This window comes from Vanellus vanellus (assembly GCF_965231255.1).
Source record: "Vanellus vanellus genome assembly, chromosome: 14".
NCBI classification, from domain to species: domain Eukaryota; kingdom Metazoa; phylum Chordata; class Aves; order Charadriiformes; family Charadriidae; genus Vanellus; species Vanellus vanellus.
In genome coordinates this window covers 11,088,583-11,112,985 of record NC_138919.1, presented here as the reverse complement: position 1 = coordinate 11,112,985, position 24,403 = coordinate 11,088,583, and the positions used below count along the sequence as shown (strand labels likewise).

General features: G+C 40.1%; 1 protein-coding gene across 1 annotated transcript in view; it reads left to right on the top strand.

The window, feature by feature from the left end:
* Positions 1–24,403, top strand: part of UNKL (unk like zinc finger) — a gene marked incomplete at its 5' end in the record, with an annotated part of 56,601 nt that overhangs the window by 29,533 nt on the left and 2,665 nt on the right. Inside the window, 7 exons of the mRNA XM_082490455.1 lie at positions 7,559–7,747; positions 9,907–9,969; positions 12,641–12,806; positions 17,795–17,887; positions 21,499–21,729; positions 22,396–22,598; positions 23,396–23,650. Coding sequence (XP_082346581.1) covers positions 7,559–7,747; positions 9,907–9,969; positions 12,641–12,806; positions 17,795–17,887; positions 21,499–21,729; positions 22,396–22,598; positions 23,396–23,650 — 1,200 coding nt within the window. The remainder of the gene's footprint in view (positions 1–7,558; positions 7,748–9,906; positions 9,970–12,640; positions 12,807–17,794; positions 17,888–21,498; positions 21,730–22,395; positions 22,599–23,395; positions 23,651–24,403) is intronic.

Here is a 24,403-nt window from a genome sequence, read left to right as displayed (position 1 = left end):
TATAACTAGTTTTATAGGTATATGTTTCCTCATTTCCTTTATGCTATAAACAAAGGCCCAGAGAAGGCAAGAACCAAGGGAAAGAATGTATCACTTGTTCTACATGCTCTTTTTCTAAGCAATTTAGCTGCAAGTGAAGAATAGTGACAAACGATTTCTTCGTAAGAATCTAAGCGGCCAAAGCGTGCGGTTACAACGTTATGAGGATATGACCCTTGTTAAGGCAAGCTTGGCATCTTTTGACTTGTGGTGTGTCAGAAATGTTCAGGTGTCCTCCTATTACCTTGAGCAAAGACGGGAAATTGAAGAGTTGTTCCTTTGTAACCTCTGTGAAAGTGAGAGATAATCTGAAATGTATCCAACTGCAGTGTTTAATTAAGCTTAAAAATTTACAGCTGAGCCTTTATAAAGTAAAGAATGTCATCAAGTACTGGTCGTTAACTAAAGTAGACTCTAAATCCTTAGAGGTTGAACTGTGTCCTTCCTGTGCTTATGTCTTTGACTACATAGCACAACAGATTTCCATTTTTAGGAGGGATGCGTTCCTGAAGGGTACTTACGTCTGTTGGGCCTCTTTATCCCATACTCAGAAAATCAAATGCCACAAATCTTAAGTTACATTTGTAGAGCAGTTTCCAAAGATCACGTTGAAGGCTTCCTCCTTCAGACTTGAGGCAGCTGTATAAATTCTAGCTTCTATTCACAGAATCACAGAATCACAGAATTATCAGAGTTGGAAGGGACCTCTAGAGATCATCTAGTCCAACTCTCCTGCTAAAGCAGGATTGCCTAGAGCACATTACTCAGGACTGCATCCAGGCGGGTCTTGAAAATCTCCAGAGAAGGGGACTCCACCACCTCCCTGGGCAGCCTGTTCCAGTGCTCTGTCACCCGAACCGTAAAGAACTGTTTCCGTGTTTTTGAACGGAACTTCCTGTGTTCTAACTTGTGCCCATTGCCCCTCGTCCTGTCACTTGGAACCAGTGAAAAGAGCCTGGCTCCATCCTCCTTCAGCCCACCCTTTAGATACTTGTACGCCATAATAAGGTCTCCCCTCAGCCTTCTCTTCTCCAGGCTAAAGAGTCCCAGCTCTCTCAGCCTTTCCTCATAAGGGAGATGCTCCAAGCCCTTAATCATCTTAGTTGCCCTTTGCTGGACTCGCTCCAGCAGTTCCCTGTCCCTCTTGAACTGGGGAGCCCAAAACTGGACACAGTATTCCAGTTGTGGCCTCACCAGTGCCGAGTAGAGGGGGAGAATGACCTCCCTCGACCTACTGGCCACACTCTTCCCTATGCAGCCCAGGATTCCATTGGCCTTTTTGGCGACAAGGGCACATTGCTGGGCCATGGATAATTTACTGTCTACCACAACCCCCAGATCCTTCTCCTCCAAGCTATCTCCCAGCAGGTCAGCCCCTAACCTGTACTGGTGCCTAGCATTCTTCCTCCCCAGATGCAGGACCTTGCACTTGGTTTTGTTGAACCTCATTAGGTTCTTCTCTGCCCAGCTCTCCAGCCTGTCCAGGTCACGCTGGATGGCAGCACAGCCCTCTGGGGTGTCAGCCACCCCACCCAGTTTGGTATCATCAGCAAACTTGCTGAGGATACACTCTGTCCCCTCATCCAGGTCATTAATGAATATATTAAACAAAATAGGACCAAGTATTGAGCCCTGGGGGACCCCACTGGTTACAGGCCTCCAACTAGACTTTGTGCCGCTGATCACAACCCTCTGAGTTCTGTCCCGCAGCCAACTCTCAATCCACCTCACTGTCACCTCATCTAGCCCATACTTCCTCAGCTTCCTAATGAGGATGTCATGGGAGACAGTGTCAAAAGCCTTGCTAAAGTCAAGGTAGATGACATCCACGACTTTCCCCTCATCCAGCCAACCAGTTATAACATCGTAGAAAGCTATCAGATTGGTCAAGCACGATTTACCCTTGGTAAATCCATGTTGACCACTTCCAATAACTTCCTGTTCCTCAACGTGTTTGGAGATGACATCCAGAATGAGTCGCTCCAATACCTTCCCAGGGACAGAGGTTAGACTAACCGGTCTGTAGTTCCCTGGGTCCTCCTTCTTGCCTTTTTTGAAGATTGGAGTGATGTCGGCCTTCCTCCAGTCCTCAGGCACCTCTCCTGTTCTCCATGACCGTTCAAAGACGATGGAGAGTGGTCTAGCAATAACATCCGCCAGCTCTCTCAGCACTCGCGGATGCATGCCATCAGGGCCCATGGACTTGTGAATGTCCAGCTTGGCCAAGTGGTCTCTGACCCGGTCCTCCTCAACTGAGGGAAAATCTTCCACTCTCCAGACCTCCCCCTTTGCATTCAGAGTGTGGGATTCATGAGGGACAGCTTTAGCAGTGAAGACCGAAGAAAAGAAGGCATTCAGTAACTCTGCCTTCTCTGCGTCCTCCACCACTAGGGCACCTGTCTCATTCGCCAGTGGGCCTACGTTTTCCCTAGTCTTCCTTTTTCTATTGATATATTCAAAGAACCTTTTCTTGTTGTCTTTAACTGCAGTGGCCAAGCTGAGTTCTGATTGAGCTTTGGCCCTTCTCATTTTCCCCCTACATAGCTTTGTTATATCTTGATAATCCTCATAAGTTGCCAACCCCCTTTTCCAGAGAATGTAAACTTTTCTTTTTTTCCTGAGGTCCAGCCAAAGTTCTCTATTTAGCCAGGCTGGTTGTCTTCCCCGTCTGCTCGTTTTTCGAGACAAGGGGATGGCCTTCTCCTGCGCTTTTAAGAGCACCTGCTTGAAGTATGCCCAGCCTTCCTGGGCACCTTTGCTCTTCAAAACTGCCTCCCAAGGAACACTCTCGACCATGCTCCTAAACAGGCTAAAGTCTGCCCTTCGGAAATCCAAGGTGGCAGTTCTGCTGGCTCCCCGCCTTACGTGATCAAGAATTGAAAATTCTATCATTTCGTGATCACTCTGCCCAAGGCGACCTCCAACCTTTACATCCTCCACAAGACCTTCTCTGTTAACAAACAGTAGGTCCAGTAGGGCACTTCCCCTAGTTGGTTCCTTCACCAGCTGTGTTAGGAAGTTGTCTTCCACACACTCCAGGAACCTCCATGACTGTTCCCTCTCTGCTGCATTGTATTTCCAGCAGACATCCGGGAAGTTGAAGTCCCCCACAAGAACAAGGGCAGATGATTGTGAGACCTCTGCCAGCTGCTTGTAGAATACTTCATCGGCTTCTACATCCTGATTAGGAGGTCTATAACAAACTCCCATCACGATGTCTGCCTTATTGGCCTTCCCCTTAATTTTTATCCATACACACTCACTGTTGTCATCCACACTGTTAAGTTCCAGACATTCAAAACTGCCCCTAACATAGAGGGCCACCCCACCACCTCTCCTTCCTTGCCTATCCTTTTTGAAGAGTTGGTAGCCATCCATTACAGCACTCCACTTGTGTGTGTCCTCCCACCACGTTTCTGTGATGGCGACTATATCATAGTTTCCTTGCTGTACAATGGCCTCCAGCTCCTCCTGTTTATTTCCCATGCTGCGTGCATTAGTATAGATGCACTTCAGCTGGGCTGATTGCCCTGCCACTTTCTTGGGGGGACAAGCCCTAATTCTCACCTGATCATACTCAGGCACTACTGTACCTACCAAATTATCACTACCCCTCGTGTCTTGGCTGTCACACAATTCACCATCCCCCACCATCACTGGGACAGGCTGCAAGACCTTGCTAACACTTTTACCCAGAAGCACTGGTACGCTTCTCCCAGGCACCACTTTTGTAATCCTGGGATATTGTTTGTGTATCCTGTTTTGTAAATCCTGTAATATTGTTTGTGCGCCTAAAGAAGAAAAATCCTAAAAAAAAAAAAAAAAAAAAGACTAACAATTAGCAATAGAATTCCTAGCATCAGTAGTGCTGAGGACATTGCCATTCATGCCAACACTGCTACCAAAATGTAAATTCTGCAGCACTGAGGAGCAAAAACTAAGCATTGATAGTTTCCCTTCCCCCTTTTGTACTCTTTTTGTCTATAATACTAGCGTCACACTCATTTTATGTTGGTACTGACATTTGACTTCATGTTAACTGTGAATTACAATTCCCTCTTTCGCTCACCATCTTGGCATCAATACTGCACTAAGTTGTATGGCGGTTTGTGGTGACAGGTTTCTTGATGTTTCTCAGATGTTCTTTGTATCTTACTCTGTGCAAAGAGCATGAGAGATACAGGAGCAGTGGTCTTGCGGACATACCATAGCAAACCATAAGGGATGAATGAATATTTGAGGATAGATTATTTCTGGTCATGTGACTGGCAATGTAACCTATCATGGTTTCTCTGTGGAGTCACCTAACTTTGAGTTGTAGAGGAGATGCTGCTTACAAGCCTGGGCAAAAAGGAAGTGGGTCCTGATCAACGTCAATATTTTGGGCCAGAGCATCTTCACCAGACCTGGAGGAATCTCTCACAGAGTGAAGGGGGTCCTTCATTTTTCCTTCAGGCTTTCTCTGCTTCATGAATTATCTTTGATGACCACAGATAATGACCAAGATCAGATATTCTCCCTAAATATCATCTCCTCTTGCCTATTTTGGGTTAGACCCAGACTGATATCCTGTTACCAACAGGGCATTTCTTATGTTCTTATTAGGGGGATAAATGTACACTATAGGGGCAGACAGGAGATAGAGGGGAATAAATTCTAAATAATAACTTCAGACCAAAAAGACTGATTTTTTTATGTAGTTGTCTTGTAGATTCAGGCTAGGTTTGAAATTATTTTTTTTTCTTGCTTGTATATTTAACCTACTGTGGATATTACAGGACGCATTTTTTTTCCTGCTTTATTTTCTTTGCAAGTTCAGTCACACAAAATTTGTGATACCATGTAATTCAGTTATTAAAACTTAACTAACTTTTCTTTTCTGAAAAATACAAAAGACAGAGTAGAGGCTATCTCCTGGTGGACTCTTCAGAGATTTAAGACCAAAAGCCTAAACATGAATGTAATCAGATAATATTGCCTGCATCTCAGGGGACTGAGTGATTATTTTAGTTGAGTTTAGTTTTTCAGAGCAAAACTACACGAAATTGTATTGTAAGCTCATAATGCTTACAGCTATATATATATTAATGCCACCATTGATACCTACTGTAACCAGAAGGATCACGAGTGGCACGTTATGGTCTTTAATGGTCTGCCTACCTGATATCATCTGATCTTGGCCAGTAACTCTGTACCTCAAACTTAGTACTTTTGAGTGAACAAGAGCATCGTTCCCCACTTATGGCTCCGTTGTCTGCAGGCAGCCCTCCAGGACAAGTAACCCACAATGGCAATTTTCCCTCCTCCCTCTTCCCTTTACCTTCATTAGGTCACATTCTAGGGAAGCAGCCATGATGTACATCTTCCTATGTCGGTAAAATAGGCTATGTTGCCTGCCTAGCTGAAAGAGTGGACATTAAATATGCATCTGAGAAACATTCTGTCCAGATTAGGGAACTCATCCTTAAATTGAGTCAGTAGTTTATCTAAATTAGTATCTTACTTCGGGTGTTAGTCTGCCTTCGCTATCTTGTCATTTTATCTTACCTATTTGTCTGCTGCATTAAGCAGCCTTGTGCTACCAGAAGTATGTTTTAAGTGTGCTTACTAGGTGTAATTATGTTATTAACAAAAGGTTTTCAAAATCTTTTGTTATGGAACTGAATACCTTACCATGTTTTTATTACAAAAACCCCACATTTTTTAAAATTTCACTTAAAAGCAGTGTTTTTTTTTCCTGGCAGTGTCCTTATATTTTCTTTTTCTCTCTAGCATTCAGTATTTTGGAGCTGAAAAAACGTGCAAACTTAGCATCGCCATGCACAGGGGCAATCCTCTGGTTTAGATTTAGAGTAAATGGTAGCAGAAACAGAAATATTGTTGTAACAAGCTTATGGTCGAAACGTGAGTTCTTCGGCCTTCGACTTCAGAAGGAATTTTGTCTTAGTATAGTTTGGCTATCAATTTAATTATTTTTGCTGTGGTGCCCACTCTTCTACTTCTGTCAGCTCTCAGGGTACATGTACATTTCAGACTGTTGTATATAGAGAAGCTGTCTTTGGACTTCAGATGCAGTCTAATTACAGAACTCCACACAGATAAGGTTGATGGCAGGAGATTTTCTGTAAGGATAGGAGTGAGTGAATGCATAGGTAATAACCTTCAGAGAGTAAAGGGATTACATTTGTTGGAGGTGGGTTTTTTTGGTCAAGAGTTAAGACCTCATCTAGGTTCATGTCTGTCCTCTACCTGATTTACAAGAATTTGAAGTTCCTGCTGCTCAGAGGGGACATTTTGAGGTTATACTATTCTGGGGAAAGAAGTGTCTCCTGTTAAAATCGTGATTTGCTTAGAATACTTTCACATTCTTTCATAGAGTAAAATTAAGGGTTAGGTTTAACAGTAAGCTGAGAGTTTAACAGTAAACTGTAACCTTACTCTTGTTTAGTCTGTCTGATTCACTGTGTACTTTGTATTTAAACAGAACAAAATAACTGGCAGAATTTCACTCCATTATTGTGTTGACTAGTTCAGCTATTTGAGAGCTAGCGGATTCAGTTCTGAAACAAGCACAGAAGGGATTGAAATGTGTATCAGCACTGAGTGTTCTCAGCATTGGGCTGTTAGCATAAATGTAGGATGCAACTATTTCCATACTGCCTCTGTGAGCCTAGTTATAAATCTAGTTTAAGAAAATTGAACAGTTTACTTAAAAAATGTAGAAACAAGCAATGCCCACAATTCCACTCAAACGTATTATGGCAGGATGCTGGCACCTGAGTTCATAAATTTCAGGTTGATCAGAATTGTACTTTTAGCAAAAAAATTGTCCAGACCTACTTACAGATTGTACCTTCACCTTAGGCCTTTTACTTTAGAAGTTTAAAACACTCAGGAAAATGTATGTCAGAACTAAAAATTGTAAATTCAGTAATGTTTTTAAATATTAAAATGTTAATTTATTAATCAATAAACATTTTAATATTTAATAATCTCAGAAGACAGCCTTTTGAGATTTACAAACAAGCATTGAAATGCTTTTTGTCAAGATTCTACTTGTCTTTTTTTTTTTTAACTGCTTGGCTTGATCCAGATGAGTTCTTTTAAAAGAGTGAAATGTTGCATCAAACTGTAAATTAAGAAATATATGAACGAGTGGAAATCAGCTTTGTCAGAAAGCAACTATTCCTTTATTGTAAATTAATAGCCATTAAGTAGATTAATCTCCACCTGTGATTCATTTTGTGCATCAGAACCAAACAAGGCTTTATTCTAGTGTGTACAAATACATCTCCTTTTGAAGTCTGTATATTTAAAATAGTTCCATGTTACTTTTGTCATCTGCTACTTTTTTAAGGTAATACCAAAAATATATACAAATAAACCAAAGTTAGTGTTGTATTTACGCAAGACTGAAATGGATTTATAATTTCAACTGACTGTGTTACAGAGGGAGGCTATAGCTGTAAACAAAAAAATATCATAGAGTATATTAGACACTGTTTTCTGTCTTCTGCAGATTTGCTGTTCTTCAAGTCCAACTGTAACATCAAGTTCTGGTAGCAGTAGTTCTTTATCACCCCTTGGACCTCTTTGTAGACAGAGATCATTAGCAAATGGCATTTTGTGTTCTGAGTCTAGCACATCAGGTGTTTCTTCACCAACATCTAGCTATCCAAAAGCACCAGGCTTTGAACGAGAAGATCAGGTATGTGAATAATGTGGATCTAGAAGTACAAATGCAATATTAAGTTAAATTAGATTCAGCAGAAAACATTGTCTTTCTCATGTATCAGCACCAATTATTTTTGATAATTTAGAACACAGAGTTTGGAAACCTCCTCTTTAGTGATCTAAACTGCATCAAATTACTTTACAGCTGTCACAGGCCAGGAACACTCATGCAAACAGTCACTGCAGCTCAGCTGACATGCAGTAAATTCTGACCTTGCAGAAATGTTGTGATTGTCATTTTGAGCCCGTGTTGCCAAGAACAGAGCAAGATAACAATGGAAAAAAAGTCATAACTAGTCTTGGTAGGATTCAGTTTTAATTATTGTTGAAAATTGATGGTGAAAAGATGTATCAACAGCCAGAAATTAATACGATTCATTAGTTCCAATCTTTGATTAATTTCAGTCTGTTTTTCTCCCACCTGCAGCTGCCTCTCTCCTTGGACAAGTGCATTGCTGAGACAGACATAGATGATAAAATATAACAAGCCTCTTCAAGAGAGAGAGATCTGTAGCATTAGCGAGGAGAGGAGAGTGGTTGAAATTGAAGTTGGTGAGGAGTTATAATCCTGTAGTTGGAGAGTGAGGAGAAAACAGGCAGTGCAGGAGACAGCTGGGAGAAAGGAAGACTGGCATTTTTCAGAGATGTGAAACAGCTCTGTTGGCCTGCAAGGAAAAAGCTGAAAGGCCAGGATTTACCTGTTAAAGATTTTTTTTTTTCTCACTCTTATTATAATACTGATTACACCTCTAAATGGTCAGAAAGGAACTGTTTAAAAAAAGAAGCTCCAATGCAGAAGCAGCCAAGGTGATCAGCCTTCTTGCAAAGCTGTGACTTGTCAGAATTGACTTCTGTAACCTGAGATGCACAGAGAAGTGCAGAAGTAAAAGACAGAAAAAGAATGAAAGGAAGGAAAGTGGGTTTTGAAATGGTAACTTGTTGTAGGTGCTGGCATGATCATTACTCTAAAGTTCTCCAGGCAGGATTGCTTTCTTATATGTAGATGTTCGGACAGACTATATGTTAAAGACCTGGTACAGGAAAGATTTCCATCCCTCAATATAGAGATCAAGTGATCATTGATCAAATGTCAGGGAAGCAAGGCACTTACGGTATCAAATGGCTGCTTTCTGGGCATAGGCAGCGATAATTAAGAAATGATGTAACCATTGGTGAAGATCTATTTTTCTGTTTTGGTGACAATTAGTGAGTAATGTACTGCTACAAAGAATGTGTCTCAGCAGCAGAAACATCGTGTGCTTGCCTTTTAGTGGCCACATTGAACCTGTCCAGAGAGGAACCTGTGATGGACTTTGCAATTGATAAAAAAGTATCAAGAGTGGTGGGAGGCATATAAAGAGGAGAGTTGTTACTGCTAGGGAGCTTTCACTACAAGACAGATCAGGAATCTCCCAAAGGAAACAAGGAACCAACACAAGAAGACTGCTCAAAGGCAGCAGAAAGAACCGTTTTTCCTAACGAGACAGAGAGCACCTTGCAGAGTTTACTGCAATTCAGGAAGTCACTGAAAATTACTGGCCTGAAAAGAACAGAGGTCCTTTGATCCTGCTCTGCAAGAACACAGTGGGCAAAGGGAAATTGCTTAGAATTCCCGTTTATTTATGTATGTCTCATTTGTTTCAAAAGTCACCATATTATAAAATGGTGTTCAAAGAAAATCTGCCCTTATATTTGAATTTTTTTTTTTTTGTTATTTGTAGCATGATCATTTTAAGGGAAAATGTAGGCAGTTCCACTCAAACTTTTGGCTACCTCAGGCTTCTATCCCACCAGCCTCTTGGAGAAGTATTCCTGAGCTGGTGAGCATTTGGGACACGTTATTTTTGTCACAGCATAGTGCTAACATGGCTACTCAGTTTTTGGACCAGAAATAACTTGCATGTGCTCAATTATGCATATACGTGGAACAATGGTAACTGTTGTTCCTTTTCCATGTAGATTTACTCTATGATAATTTAAATGGAATTATCCATATGGGTCTGCAGTGAGGGAAATGAAGTCAGCCTGTTGAAGATACCGTTACAGATGCCATTGACCCTTCATAAACTACTAATATATTTTACAGCAATGACTCTTTAAGTTCATATATGACAGAAATTTTTCTTCTTTCAGGCAAAGCATCGAAGCTTCCCGGCTGAGAATCAGCAGAAAATAAATGAACAAGACAACAAGCAGGTATTGTCAAAAGCTAAACACTGTAAATATTTTGTCCTTTTTGGTAATTTTTTGATGCTTTACAACATAGTCTAAGGAAAACTTGTGCCCAGTGACAGGACAAGAGGCAACGGGCGCAAACTGAAACACAGGAGGTTCCATCTAAATGTATGGAAATACTTTTTTACTGTGCGTGTGAGAGCGAGCCTTGGAACAGGTTGCCCAGAGAGGTTGTGGAGTCTCCCGCAAGTGTATGTGTCTGTAGGTAGAGGGTGGGACAAGAAGCTTGCTGTCTGTAAATATGTTAGGGAGAAAAAAGAGACTAAAAAGTCTAGTAGATGTAGGTGTTTATGCTGGGGAGAAAGAGAACTTTGCTGAAGATATCCATCGGCTCTGTGTGGGTTTGTGAAATTTTTTGACTTCCCTCTCACCAAGAGGCCTCAGCTTAAGACGGGGCAGGCCAAAAGGGGACACATTTTGAGTTTGATAATTTCTCAGTATTATGAAAAGCCTGTATTGCCTCTCCTACTTGTGTTAACTTTGATACCATGTTTCTTCAACGAAAGGGATCATGATCAGGCTTATAACCTAAGAATCCTGTGCCTTGTCATTTCTTCATTTTACTTTTTTAGTTATACAGCTGTTCTTTATGGTTTAATATGTATTGCTAGTTCAGAGATTGCTTCTTTTTTCAGCTCAGACATTTACCAAAACAGAAAGCAGCAAAGACATGTTCCATTTAACATGTTGCATTGGGATATTAGAGAATGTGTTGTGAATTCAGTGTAAATTATAATATTGGAAAAAAATTTGGAAAAGCATATCATAAAATCATAGAGTAGTTGAGCTTGGAAAGGACCTCTGTTGAAGTTCAACAAGTGTGAGTACCAGGGTCAGGACAGTCCCCAGTATTAGTACAGACTGGGTGATGAATGGATCGAGGGCAGTGCCAATTATCTAGGGCTGCATCAAAAGAAGTGTGGCCACCAGGTCAAGGGAAGTGACTCCCCCCCTCTGCTTTGCTCTCATGAGACTCCACCTGGAGCACTGCGTCCCGCTCTGGGGTTCCCTGTACAAGAAAGGCATGGACCTGTTAGAGTGGGTCCAGAGGAGGGACACAAAAGTGGTCTGAGGGCTGGAACATCTCTGCTATGGAGAGAGGCTGAGAGTCTTGGTTTTGTTTGGCCTGGAGAAGTGAAGGCTCCAGGGAGAGGTTGTTGTGGCCTTCCAGTACTTAAAAAGAGCCTATAAGAAAGATGGAGAAAGACTTTGCCAGGGCTCGTAGTGACAGGAGAAGGGGCAATGTTTTTAAACTGAAAGAGGATAGATTTAGATTGTATATAATGATGAAATTCTGTACTCTGAGGGTGGTGTGACCCTGGAACAGGTTGCCCAGAGAAGTTGTGGCTGCCCCATCCCTAGAAGTGTTCATGGTTGGGTTGGGTGGGGCTTTGAGCATCATTTCAAGCATTTCATCGAGTGAAAGATGTCCCTGCGCATGGCAGGGGGGGTAGGACTAGATGATCTTTAAAGGTCCCTTCCAACCCAAACCATTCAATGATTATCCAGAGGTCTGCAGTGCATCTCTCCCCTTGTCAAAGTGGGGTCATCTAGAGCAGTTTGCTCAGTGCTTTGCCTGGTAGTGTTTTGAATATCTCCAAAAATGAAGACTCCACAGGCTCTTTGGGCAACATGTTCCAGTGTCTGGCCACCATTGCAGTAAAAAATTTTTTGTGTCTAAGTGAAACCTTCTGTATTTCAGTTTGTGCCCATTTTTAAAGAAAAAAAATATTTATTCTCATGGTCATTATCAGCCTTGATCTTGCACTATATCTAGCTTTGAAATATAAATTTCCTGTGGTATTGGTAGAAATCAGAAGAGTAGATGTTACACAATCACTGCTCTTCACACAGAAGGCAGTGAGAGGTTGTGTGGATTGATTGTCACAGTTAAATGTTATTTTTATTAACTAAAAGACTGAGGGAATAAATAAACAATAAAAGGGATCAATATACTGGAAACTGCACCAAGTCCCTGTGCACTTTGTGAAGTTATTTTCCAGTTTGGAATGTTACATGGCAATATTTTGTTTGCATTTCTTACATTTTATAATTTAAATGTGTGATTTGTTTGAAAAAAATGTTCAGCTAGAAAGAAGTAGCGGAAGTACAGGTCATTATATAGCGTGACACGTGCGCAGTGCAGTCATGTTTCTCAACTATCTATCAGTTTATGCACCAATTGCATTTAGATTAAATGAGAAAATTTGCAGATCAAAAAAATAATACAGAATATAATTTGCGTACAAATGCATAATGTAATAGTACAATTCCTCAATAGGTATTTTCCTTTTGAAAAGGAGCATCAGACTTCAGCTAACTAATTATGTTTGTAGAGCTTATTTGCAATATCTTATTGTTTAAATACCTGTTTTCTGAAAGCAGAATTCCCTCGTATCGTAGTGATGTCCAGCCACATTGGAGAAATGCACTTGCTGGTAAATGATAAGGAAAATTATCCTAATCTGTTCATTCAGAAGGTTCTTCTGGACTTTTTTCTGTTTTAATTAAAATAACTACTTTTTAAAAGACATTCTGTTTAGTTTATATGTTTGTATATACATCTGTGTAAGCGTGTTTGTGTGTGTGTATATATACATGTTGTTTGGTTTTGTTTTGGTTTTTTTGACAGAACCATCTCAGTGTTTTTTCAGCAGTCAACCCGCTTGCTTCAAGTATAACTTCCAGTCTGGCCTCCAGTGTTGGATCAGATAGTTCATCCCCTACAACTGTCTCTGCTATCAGTGCCAAAGCTCTCCCATTCTACTCTGGCAGTAACACAGTTGAATCAGTAATAGGTAAGTCATAACAATTAATCTCCAATTGTACATGTTTTGTTGCATTATTCAAGTTGTTCTTGTTTCAGCATAGGTTCAAAGAGCTTACTGGTAAAGACAGTAATGTTGTACACGCCTGCTTTATGATACGTAGTTAAAAGCAATATCTGAAATTTAATTTAAACATTTTCACCCCAAATAATTATTTTTCACAAGGTCTCCAGTGTGAATGTAGGAATGAGTGAATGGGACATTTAAACTTGAATTTTGGCATTGGTATTGGACAGCGATTTTAAAAAAATGTGTAAAGCCTTTTTAATGCAACTCCCTGTGTTGCTAGAAGTAGAAGTACTGTCTCCTCAACTTCTGTTGGTGGGCTGAGGAGACTTGACTTCTTTATGTTACCATAGCAGGTGCAATTACAGATCTTGCCATGTTCACAGGAAAATGGGAGATTTTCCTTGGCTGACTGCATATTCTCCGGTCTGCTTATTTGTATGTTCAAGGACGAAATCTTCTGTTCACACTATGTGGACAAGATCTGAAAGGACACATAGAGGAGGAACCCTCGCTTTGTGGGTGCACAAGACAGAGTCTGGGACATACTCGCTTCCAAAATTTGTCATTAGCCCTGAGCCTTTCCCATGCTTCCAACCAGCTAGGCTGTTTATGTGCAAAGCGGTAAAAGGAGATAAATATTTCAATAATACTTAGACACTGGGAATTTCAAAACTGGTCATAGTATTCCTGCAGTGGTCTCACAGGTGCTGGATAGAGAGGAAAGTATAGCCAGCCTGGCCTGCCGGCTATACTTTTACTAATGCAGGCCAGTATGCTGTCAGCTTTTATTGCCACAGAACGTGCTGAACATGTCATTAGTCAGAATTCCTAGATCTTTTTCTGCAATGCTGCTTTCTGATCATTTAGCCCCCAGCCTGTACTGTTGCAAGGGATTATTCTGTCCCAGGTGCGGCAATATTGTCTTTGCCTTTGTTGAACTTCATGAGGTTTCTGTCAGTCCTGGCATCGAGTGTATCAGCTGCTCCCCTTAATTTAGTGTTATCCACAAACTCGTTGAAATTTGTGGCACTTTTACACTGAATGTGGTTTATTCAGGAGGCTGTGGCAGAGAATGTTGTGATTTGAAAGATGCTGTATTTCACATTTGGTGGTGTAAGTCACGTGATCAGGGAGTCGCTGTGATTAGCTGGTGTACTTGAAGCTTTCTGTGTTCAAATCGATGTGTAGCAGCGAGCAGGAGACTGCAGACAGTGAGTCAGCACTTCAGCATGGTAAGTTAGGCGTTCGCGCTTTTAATTTTTTTAGGAAAGAAGTCTATGCAGAATATTAAGTGATGGATCTTTTTCTGCAGTCTCGCAAGTGTATAGCTTGCTTTTTTTAAAGGTTTGCTCGATAATCTGTGTCTTAGAACAGAAAATAAATTTTAAATTATTTTTAAATTTCAGAGCTAGAATGAGCAGAATTTTAGTTTTTATTCTATGCAAGTAATACAATTTCATCAGCTTACAGTTAATATTATAAGATATACTTATGTAGATAAGATATGAAATCATATTTTTGTCAAGATAAACATTGCTTCTGGAATAAGTAGAGGCTAGTTGGCTGTTAACAAGTTACTCGTATAACAATAAAAAATGGTCTAATTTCTGTATATGAGATGTGCTAATTCAGTGTAATTTTTAAATTGTGATATACTAAACAAGTGTTGCAAAGTCATTTAAACAGCGATATGCTATATTTCCCATGTCCCAGTATGATTATATTATTGAGCATAAGAGAATCTTGATTCCTCTGAGTTAGAATGTATCTCTGCTTCTACAGATGTTTTAAACCAGTTTTCAGTATGCTATGTTTGTTAACAGAATATGAATCATAAAATACATGTCTCATGTATGCATAAGTTAGTGTACTTTATGGTAACTGTGTAGATTTTGGGTTTTTTTCCTTAAGAGAATTTAATAAATTCTTTTTCCAGAGTTCTACTTCGTGGATATACAGGATGGCATTGAAAATAAAGTGTTGCACATAATCTGAATAGAGCAGAAAATTAAGATGTTATTGTAGAACAGAAAATAAATACGTAGTGTTCTTGTAGGAAGTGGTGGATTGAAGAAGCATTAAAAAAGCAATAGAAAAAGAGCTGCAGCCAGGGAATGGGGTAGGTGATAATGGGAAAAGGGGATGAATGGGTTTGGGTAAAGGAATAGGGGACATGCAGGAGAACTACATTAGCAAGAACTGAGGAAGCTTTATCAGACAGTGGGGTCTGTAACCCTTTCTGTGGCCCTTTATATTGATCTCACAGGGAGTTCTAAGCCATTTCTGCTCCCTGAGTAGTAGTCCCCAAGAGCTGGGGAGAAGGGTGCAGGACAGCTGGGAATAAGCACACCAATTAGAACTAGTGTTTAGCTTTGGGGCTTGGACAACATGTTGAAAACTGAGGAATGATGGAGTGGAAGAAGGTATATTGCTGCAGTCTAGTCCTGTCAGAATCGAGGGAGATTGGTTGAGTTGTCTGGTTTTGTAAGAAAGAGAAAATACTTTTTAAGAGAATAGAGAAATTAGGTAAGCAAAGTATCAAAGGAGAAAGATTTGGAGAGGAATAAATAGGAATGGGCAGCAGTGAAGGGAATCAACTCAAGTGGTAGTAGGGAGAAGGTGGGACCTTAACATTAGGGAACATCTGCTAGCCTGATACTCTATCCACCCAGCTGTCTGTGTTAGGTTCTGGGTGGACCTCCCCTCGGGATGTTTTGGTTGATTCCCTTGCTTTCTGTTGGATGCTCAAGCATGGGGATATTTCCTGTCTGGGAGACTTGCCATTCAAGGAAAATTGGTGTTTCTCCTTTTTCTTTCCCCACACTCTACTGGCTTTCCACCACGTGAGGTGGAATCTCAGAGAGCTGGAAGGTTTTCGAAATTAAGCTTTGAAAATGTAGATAATGAACAGTAAGGAGACGTGTCAGTCCTTTTTGTGGTGGGGGAGGATGAGTGTGGCAGAATGGGTTAATGCCTCACAAGAGAACATGACAGGTTTGTGATTTAGGAAGGGTGCAGGCTTAAATTTGATATACTGTTTGAGCAGTATGATTTATGTTATCCTCATTGTGTTTTGTTCCTGCTTTGTCATACTTGCGTAGCAACATATGGACTCAGACACTGCAAATAATAAGTTCAAATATTAATAACATCTGGGTGATGTGGGGAACTGCAAAGGCTTGAAAAAAACAGTTTGTTTAAAGATAATGACGGTGCTAATGATGGGATTTTAAAGCCTCTCTTTTCATGATTGAGAGAATTTTGAATTTTTTGAAAGTGGAACAGCTTGACTTGGTGAAAGTGAGAAGGATCTCTGAGAATATCCTGCAGCATAGAGAGGAATCAGTCTAATTCCAAAGGGATCAAAGGTCTGTTTTGGATCTTCTGGAAACTTTTACACACACCAGTGTGTCTTACTTCTGCTTGTTCCTTTTCAACTGATTTAGGCTTTGTGCTAGTTTTTAATAACATTTTTCAACATAAACCCTAAAAATTCTTTACAAAGGTGATCACTATCACTGACCACAGTGACTGGGATAATCACTTCCCTACTTGTAAAATCAGTATTTATGCAGACTTCTCTCCTGTTTTCCTGACTGTGCAGTTGTTCAACATTAGTTAAAGTACAGAGGGATACATTCCTTAATTACACCCCTTTCTGTGCAGAAAAGAAATTAAGAGGAAGAAGGGAAAAATACCCATCTTCTAACACTTTATAAGCAGTGGACATAATAAGAAGTATACTGATAAGAACTTTTTCATGACATTGCCCAGAGAAATTTTAGACACACTGTCGTGGTTTCAGCTGGGATAGTTAATTTTCTTACTAGCAGCTGGTATAGTGCTGTGTTTGAATTTAGGATGAGAGTAATGTTGATAACACACTAATATTTTAGTTGTTGCTGAGTGGTCAAGGACTTCTCAGCTTCTCATTTTGGCCTGCCAACAAGAAGGTGGGGGGTGTACAAGAAGCTGGGAGGGGACACAGCCGGGACAGCTGACCCCAGCTGGCCAAAGGGGTATTCCATACCATATGATTTTATGGTCAGCATATAAACTGGGGGAGTTGGCCGGGGGCTGGGGGTGGTGGTGGTGGATAGATTGCTGCATGGGGACAAGCTGGCCACAGATTACTGGGTGGTGTGCCGTTACATTGTGCATCACTCATTTTGTATATTATTCTGCTATGATGATTTTTTTTTCCTCTCTATCATTGTTGTCCTATTAAACTGTCTTTGTCTGAACCCACAAGTTTGCCTTATTTTTCTGATTCTTCTCTCCATCCCAGTGGGAGGACAGAGAAGTGAGCAAGCGGCTCATGGTCCTAGTTGCTGACTGGGGTTAAACCACGATACCAACATAGCCTTAAAACGAAAGGCAATCTACCTGTTGAGTCTAAATGAAATATTGATTTTGATTTTTACTTTATTTCTTCTAAAATATTGCACATTTTCATTGGAATATTCTAACAGTCTTTGCATCTGTATGCCCTGATATGTAACTCAGTTAGTTACCCCAAGGGCTAACTGTTGTAAGGGGCATTTACAGTGCCTTTCCTCAAGTACAATACCTGTTTTTATTCAATTATAATAAAAATATATTAAAATATTTATCCAAATTTTATTTTTCCTCTTTTTCTGTTGACCTATGTCTAAGCATAACAGGTGACAGGATTTATTGAAAATCCAGATAGATAGCCACTTCCCCATTATCCTGTGTTCATCTTGCCAGCTTAAAGAGCTGTAATAGTTTATATATGAAAGTTTTCCCTTTTAGAAAATACAGAGGATATCCTTCACTGTGTGTCTGTAGTATGCTTAAGATGCAAAAGAGTTCTATGATGGAAGCCCTAACAGAAATAGTCAAATAAAGTTTCCTCATTTCAGCCATCATGATAGTCTTATGGATAATTCAAGGATAATTCATTGATAAAATGTTTTGTTTAACAGGTTCTGCTTTAGATTTGCATTTTAATGATGTGAACGTCGCATCCATAGATAGAGAATTAGAAGATCAAGAAGGCAGTGACCTTGGATTAGCAAGTAAGAGGTCCAATTTGTCAAATTATATATTTAAAATATCTTTCTTTCTTACCTTTCTAAACTTTTACTCTTCAAAATAATTACCGGCAGCAAAGACTTTGAAAAAAAGTCCTCAGTTTTGTTACAGCTGTTTAACTTTGTGGTGTGAAGGGATTGCACTACTATCGTGTTGTCTGTATTTTGCAAGGGATTGGTCTAGTAAATGTTTCAGGTTTTGTTTTTTAATATGCTTAATGACTTGGGCCCATGGGCATAATAGTTGATGGAAGGACTTACACATATTTACAGGAATGCATTATGTTTGAGCTGGAGTGCCTCATGTTGAGTGCTGTAAAGTCTGGCAGCAGGCAGCGTGTGCTGTGGGGACCAACAAGTACTTCCATGGTTAGGTGGCTGTTGAGAGGGGGGAGTGGGGACAATTCTTGAGGAGAAGGAGCTAGCAACCTTTAGTATTTTTAATACTTGCAAGTTAGGGACTTTATCTTTCTATGAATCTAACCTGGAAGGAGCAATTTAGTTGAAGGTCCGTTGGGAAGTATTCAGCCATTTGGCCTCTTCTGGGAAAGGAGAGGAAGACACGGCAAAGGAGAGCAGTGCAAGGAAGAGACAGCAGAGAGGAGGGATGAAGGGGGGAACAGCAAGAAATTAAAATGCCACCTTTACTTTGTGAAAGTAGAAAAGGGAAAATACTCAAGAGAAAAAAACAGAAACATAGGAAGTGAAAACAGGAACTATAATTCCATTATCATATTCCTTTGTGAGTCACAGAGGAAGAGAACAGACACGGTTTTATAATACTTCCATTTATTTTCTGATATCTGTTTTGCTAGCATTTCTTTGAAGGAGATCTGTGGCGATTATTAAGTTGGTTGTGCATATGTGTTAAGCTTCCACTTGTGCAAACAAGACTGTATTCTTGGATGGCAAACATGTTCCTCCCTTCTTGCCCTGTGGCTCTAGATGCAAAGGGTAAAATAACTATAGTTACGCCCCTATTGCTGACTGTTGCTCCGAGAAGAAAAGCTTGCACTAACTGTATACACTATGCAATTTTTCCTCTTTTAAGATAATCGTTATATCTTTAGTTCAGTGGCCTTAACAAATACACAGATATATTTGATGTTGTTGGAATATGTAAGCTGTCATTGGGACGGCATTGGATAGGACAGTACCCAAGTATTACAGATTCAAGATTTTGCCGTAAGGCATGGAAATGGTTTTGACCCAAGTGACCATCAAGTGCCCTCACTCCCTCAGGAAAGCATATATTATAAGCAATTGTAAGATGCTTCTTTTCAGACATAACACAGATGTCCAGAGAGATGATGCTTCAAACTTTTCCTCCTCCAAGTGCTTCCTTTCAGTGAAAGGGGACAGTTCTAGGCAGGATAACTAATTTGATCACCCCAGTACTGTGTGGATACATGAAGCTTCAGCGCAAACACAGAATTCAGGAAAGTCACTTGGTTTGAAACAGACTCTTTCACTTCAGCAGCTTGCTCATTTGAAGGTGGGCAGAAGATGCCTCACATAAAGTGACTGGTGACACAGTTCTGTCTTCAGACCTGAGCAGAGCATTTGGGGAGCAGTTTACAATTCACATTTGGTGGTGTTGATGTTTTGGCATCAAGCAGATGGAGGTAGATTGTAGCAGTGGCTTCATTATTAATAGCAAGAGCTAGAAGAAACCAGTGCTGGATTGCACTGATTAAGGAGTTTCTTCCACCAAATATTAATTTCTGAGATCTTGGCAACAGTGCTACAAGCTGTGGTGCCCCTCCCACCTTGACTGTGTTTTCTTCCTGCTGCAGTGTGGATCCTCTCCAGGGGGGCTGCAGTTCCTGTCAGGAGAACCTGTGCCAGCATGCACTCTCCAGGCTGTGGTTCCTTCAGGAAATATCCACCTGCTCCAATCTGGTCCTGTTCACATGCTGCAGGGAAATTCCTGCTTGTACCATAGCCTCTTCCACAGGGTCTCTTCCAAACCTTCCATGGTCTGCAGGGTAATCTAAGCTCCAGGGGAATATCTGCTCTGGTGACTGGAGCATCTCCTCCCCTTCCTTCTTTCCTGACCTTGGTGTTCACAGGGCTGTTCCTCACACCTTTTGTTCCCCCTTCCTCTGCCTGCGTGGCACTTTTTTTTGTCCTTTCTTAAATATGTTCTCCCAGAAGTGCCACCAGTGGGGCTGAAGGACATAGCTGTGTCCTGCAGCAGGTCCACTGGGACCAGCATGTCTGGCCTGGGGCAGCCCTGCCTCTCCTGGCCACCCCTGCAGCCCACCCCCCGCTACCAAAACCTTGCCCCATAAACTCAAGACATGTGGGCAGATTGTATTTGCCAAAATTCAACTGGATTTGAAGACTACCTTAAGAACCAGAAACAAGAGGGTTCTTCTGCTACCATTTCGTACAATGTTTGTTTGGGGGCTTTCCTTTGGCTCTTAATTTTTAAGAGAATTCTAACTTGGCCAGATTTTATAACTAAACTCCCTTGACTTTGCTGCTTCCTTGCTCCTCTTGCCAAGAGCAGTGCATGTTTATTGTCTGGTCTGTTATATACACCTGTGGTTATATGTCCATCCCATATTTTCCTCCTATAGCTGGTCATCAAGCTGACCTTGGTAACATTTGCTGGGTATTTCAGGATATATATTTTTTGAAGACATTGTGGCAATGCAGCTTATAGAGAACATCCCTGTCTTCTTGTTTTGAAATATTTCTAAAAGGAATGACGTTTCCTCTGATGACATGAATTCACCTGTTTTAAGCAAACCCAGAAAACGAGAATCATGACCCTTGCTTTAAGTATAATCGCTTGACTGCTGTATTTTTTTTAAAGAAAAGGTGATGTCATTTTTAGTTGCTATTCAAACATATTGATGAATAAAATCTTCACAGTAGATATTGAACTGACCAGGAAAATGCACTGCATCTGTGCATGTTTATTTAAGTAATTGCATGATTTAACATAATTTTTTTAATACCTATTTTTAATTATTATCATTATTTTAGGAAATTATGAGCAATGCATTTATTTGACTAAATTATTATTAATTTTTACTTTGCTTCAAACTCAGTTTTCATAGAGAGTTAAGTACATTTGACATTTAAAATCTGAACAAAAGCCAAAGCATGTAGAGGAAAGGAATTGAGCTATGTCTGATTATTATGCTGTGTATGATTTTCAAGGTATGTAGCCTCACTTGCTTAATTCTGGTTTATATATTAAAATAAAACCCAAATTTTTCTTAATCCTTTAAGTTTCAGTTTCTCCACTTGCGTTAGTTGTTGGCTGTAAAAATGAGTAAGTCGAATAACTTGATCTGAAAAGTGTTTTCTCCTTCTTTGTAGCTGCAGATGAGGCTGCAGATGTTGCTGCTTTACTGCTGGTAAAGCTACAAATTCTGTTTTCAGGCACTTGGAAAACTACTTTCAAGTGTTCAATTTAAAGAATATTTTTGCAATAGGAGATAAATAAAGTTGGGGTTTTTAATGGAAGGTATTTGAATATATAATTTAATTTGCATTTGATACATTTTTCAGAAAAATACTTACGGAGAGCTGTGTACTGCTTTGGAACAAATTGTTGTTTGGTTTTTTTTTTTACATAGGTCAAAGATTACTGGGAAGTTCAGCGCCTGTCAATATTCCAGGTTCTCTTGTTCGTTCCTCATCTTTGCATTCATCATCTTCCCTTTCAACCTCTCCACTCAGTTCTCTTTCACAATCGCTGTCTCAGTCTTTTGTTTCATCGGCTACGGCTCCTCACCACCAGCAGCCTCAGGCTGTGAAGACAGAACATAGCATGTTAGGCACCTCAGCCTCTTCTCACAACTCTTTAGGTAAGTAAATTGAAGGGTGCACTTTGTGTATTTTAAGAGGGAACTCAATGGCAGGTAAGAAATGTTCACTTCAAGGCTTTCATGTTTCTTATGACGTAATCTGGACAACAAAGCCTAGTTGTTGTAATTGATAACACTACTGATAATGGAGTTCTGTGTAGTATGTGGGAGAAGGTTCAAGGAGTGAACTTCCATTCCTAGTGAAGGGAAAAAAAGAATTCTTGGAAGAGGAGATATTTACAGAGGCACTAGAAAGGGATAAAATATAGCAGTTGGCATACAGGCAGCACGAATGCATTTTAGCTGCAGCCTTTTGCTAAAGGAAAATACAAACAGACAAAGAGGAAGAATTAAAATGATGTATGAGCTGCTAGGAACAAAGCTTTTAGTATATAAATGAATTCCTATTCTTCTGTCTCCTTTTGTGGATTGTACTGACTTTTAATAAAAGCAGCAAGAAAAAAAAAAGGTAAGTCTCCTGAATTGTTCTAAATACTGTAAACATTTTCCAGACTGTCATGTTTCTGAAAGTAGTGAAATAATGTTATGAGACTTGCAGATAAAAGTATAAATTTTGTGTATGTGCCACATCTGTTTTGTTCTGCCTGTGGAACATTTTGCAGCAGTGTGTGCAGAATGATTGCATTTTCTGCCTTTATTTTACAGGTTTAAATGGTGTTACAGGGAGCATTTGGGACTTTGTAACTGGGAGTTTCTCTCCTAGTCCATCCCCAGTACTAAGCAGTGGCACTACCCCCTCAATAAGTTCAAACACCAGTGGGAATGAACTAACTCAAGTTAGACAGGAACTTGATGATGCCAAGAGAAAACTAAAACAATGGGAAGAATCTTGGCAACAAGTAAAACAGGTATGCTAATTTATGGTAGTATTGATTTATTTTTTTTTAACAAACAAGCAGCTCCTACTGTTTCTCTTTTTTACATGTCTCCTTATCATTGGACCCAGAGTTTTATTACAGTCTGTCAAAGGAATGTTTTTTCCATCCTCAAAATGAGCTAGGAGCATAAAGGAAACTGAGCTTTTTACAGGGCAGCTCATTTTCTGAAAGTTGAGCTGCCTCTCTAGACAGGGAAACTTACACATACTCAAGATGGGGCTGAACAGCAACCTATCTTGATGTTTAAGTAACTGAAGACATACATTCCCTCCTGTACTTCTTTCAGATGATAAGCTCAGAAAACCAGTAGAGGCTTGCCAGCAGCTGTGGTTGTTTAGTGTACCTGGACAGTGTCTGCCCACCTCAGCAGTCAAACAGGTTGTTGATAACTGCCAGTTTTAGAGCATTTTCTGTAGTACTTTCCTTCCCCTCATGTTCTCTCTGTGATGAGGAGTATTAGTTTTTGATGTCTCTTGACATTAAATTATGAATTTAACATTTAAAATATGTTCCATTTATAGAGCTCCGAAAAGGCTTCTGGCTATTTACAGACAAGTAACAGTGACATACCTAGAAACTACATTAAGACAAAAGGAGTTGTTAATTAGAAGGTAGGATAAGTAGGGAGAAGTGTTAAATTGACAGAAAGTGCATTGTTATGTCTAAAATTAGAGATTACCTGCATCTTTGAAGGCTTTTGAATTTGCTCTTCTGTTGTTAAGTTTAAAAAATTATTTTTTTATATTCTGGAAATCTCTTTCTCCCAGGCATGTGATGCATGGCAGAAGGAGGCTCAAGAAGCAAAAGAACGTGCTAACATCGCAGATGCGGACAAACAACTTGCTCTTCAGAAGAAAGAGGAAGTGGAAAATAAATTAAAAAAGCTGAAGGCACAATTAGCTGCTTGTCTATCTACTACATTACCTTATATGAAAAACTATGGAGATATAGAAAAGATATCCTTGCCAAAGCTTCGTTCCTTACAAAATCGGCTGCACTTAGATTTAGAAACAATAGATGAGGTGAGTTTCTTCATCTGCATAACTATTTTTGATTAATTGAAACTGGCAGCTTAGTAACCTTCAATTACATATTTATGCTAGGTTTCATTTCAGAGAGCACCATTGCTCTCAGTGTTAAGTCTTTCTTTTCTGGAATAGATTTCTAATCTAATAGATTCTTCAAAGTTTTTGATCAGCTATCAGAACAAGTTACGAGTGATTCACAAGAATTCTTCAGGGAATTAAAGAAAAGATTTAAAGCCAGCTTTTACCCCCAGTGTTTTGGGCACTACCTAAATAAATATAGTTGCTCTAAATAAATGAAAATAGTTACATGCTTTTCACTTGTTTCGAAGATAGGTGGTGAGGTTCCCTGGAGGAGTTTGTGTAGTCGGAGAGGCCAGTACAGTCATGTGGAGCATAGAATCATTGACATTAGAAGAGACCTCTGGAGATCATCCAGTCCAACCCCCTTCTCAAAGCAAGGTCAACTTGAGCAGGTTGCTCAGGGCCTTGTCTTGTAGTGTTTTGAGTATCTCTAAAGATGGAGAGTCCACCACCTCTGTGGGAAACCTTTTCTAGTGTTCGACCATCCTCACAGTAAGAAAAGGTTTTTTTCTTATGTCTGTGTGGATTTTTCTGTATTCTAATTTGTACCCTTTGCCTCTTCTTTCACTGGATACCACCAAGAAGAGTCTGTCCCTATCTGTTCTACTCCCTCCCATAAGGTATTTACACACACCGGTAAAATGCCTTCTCTTCTCAAGGATAAAC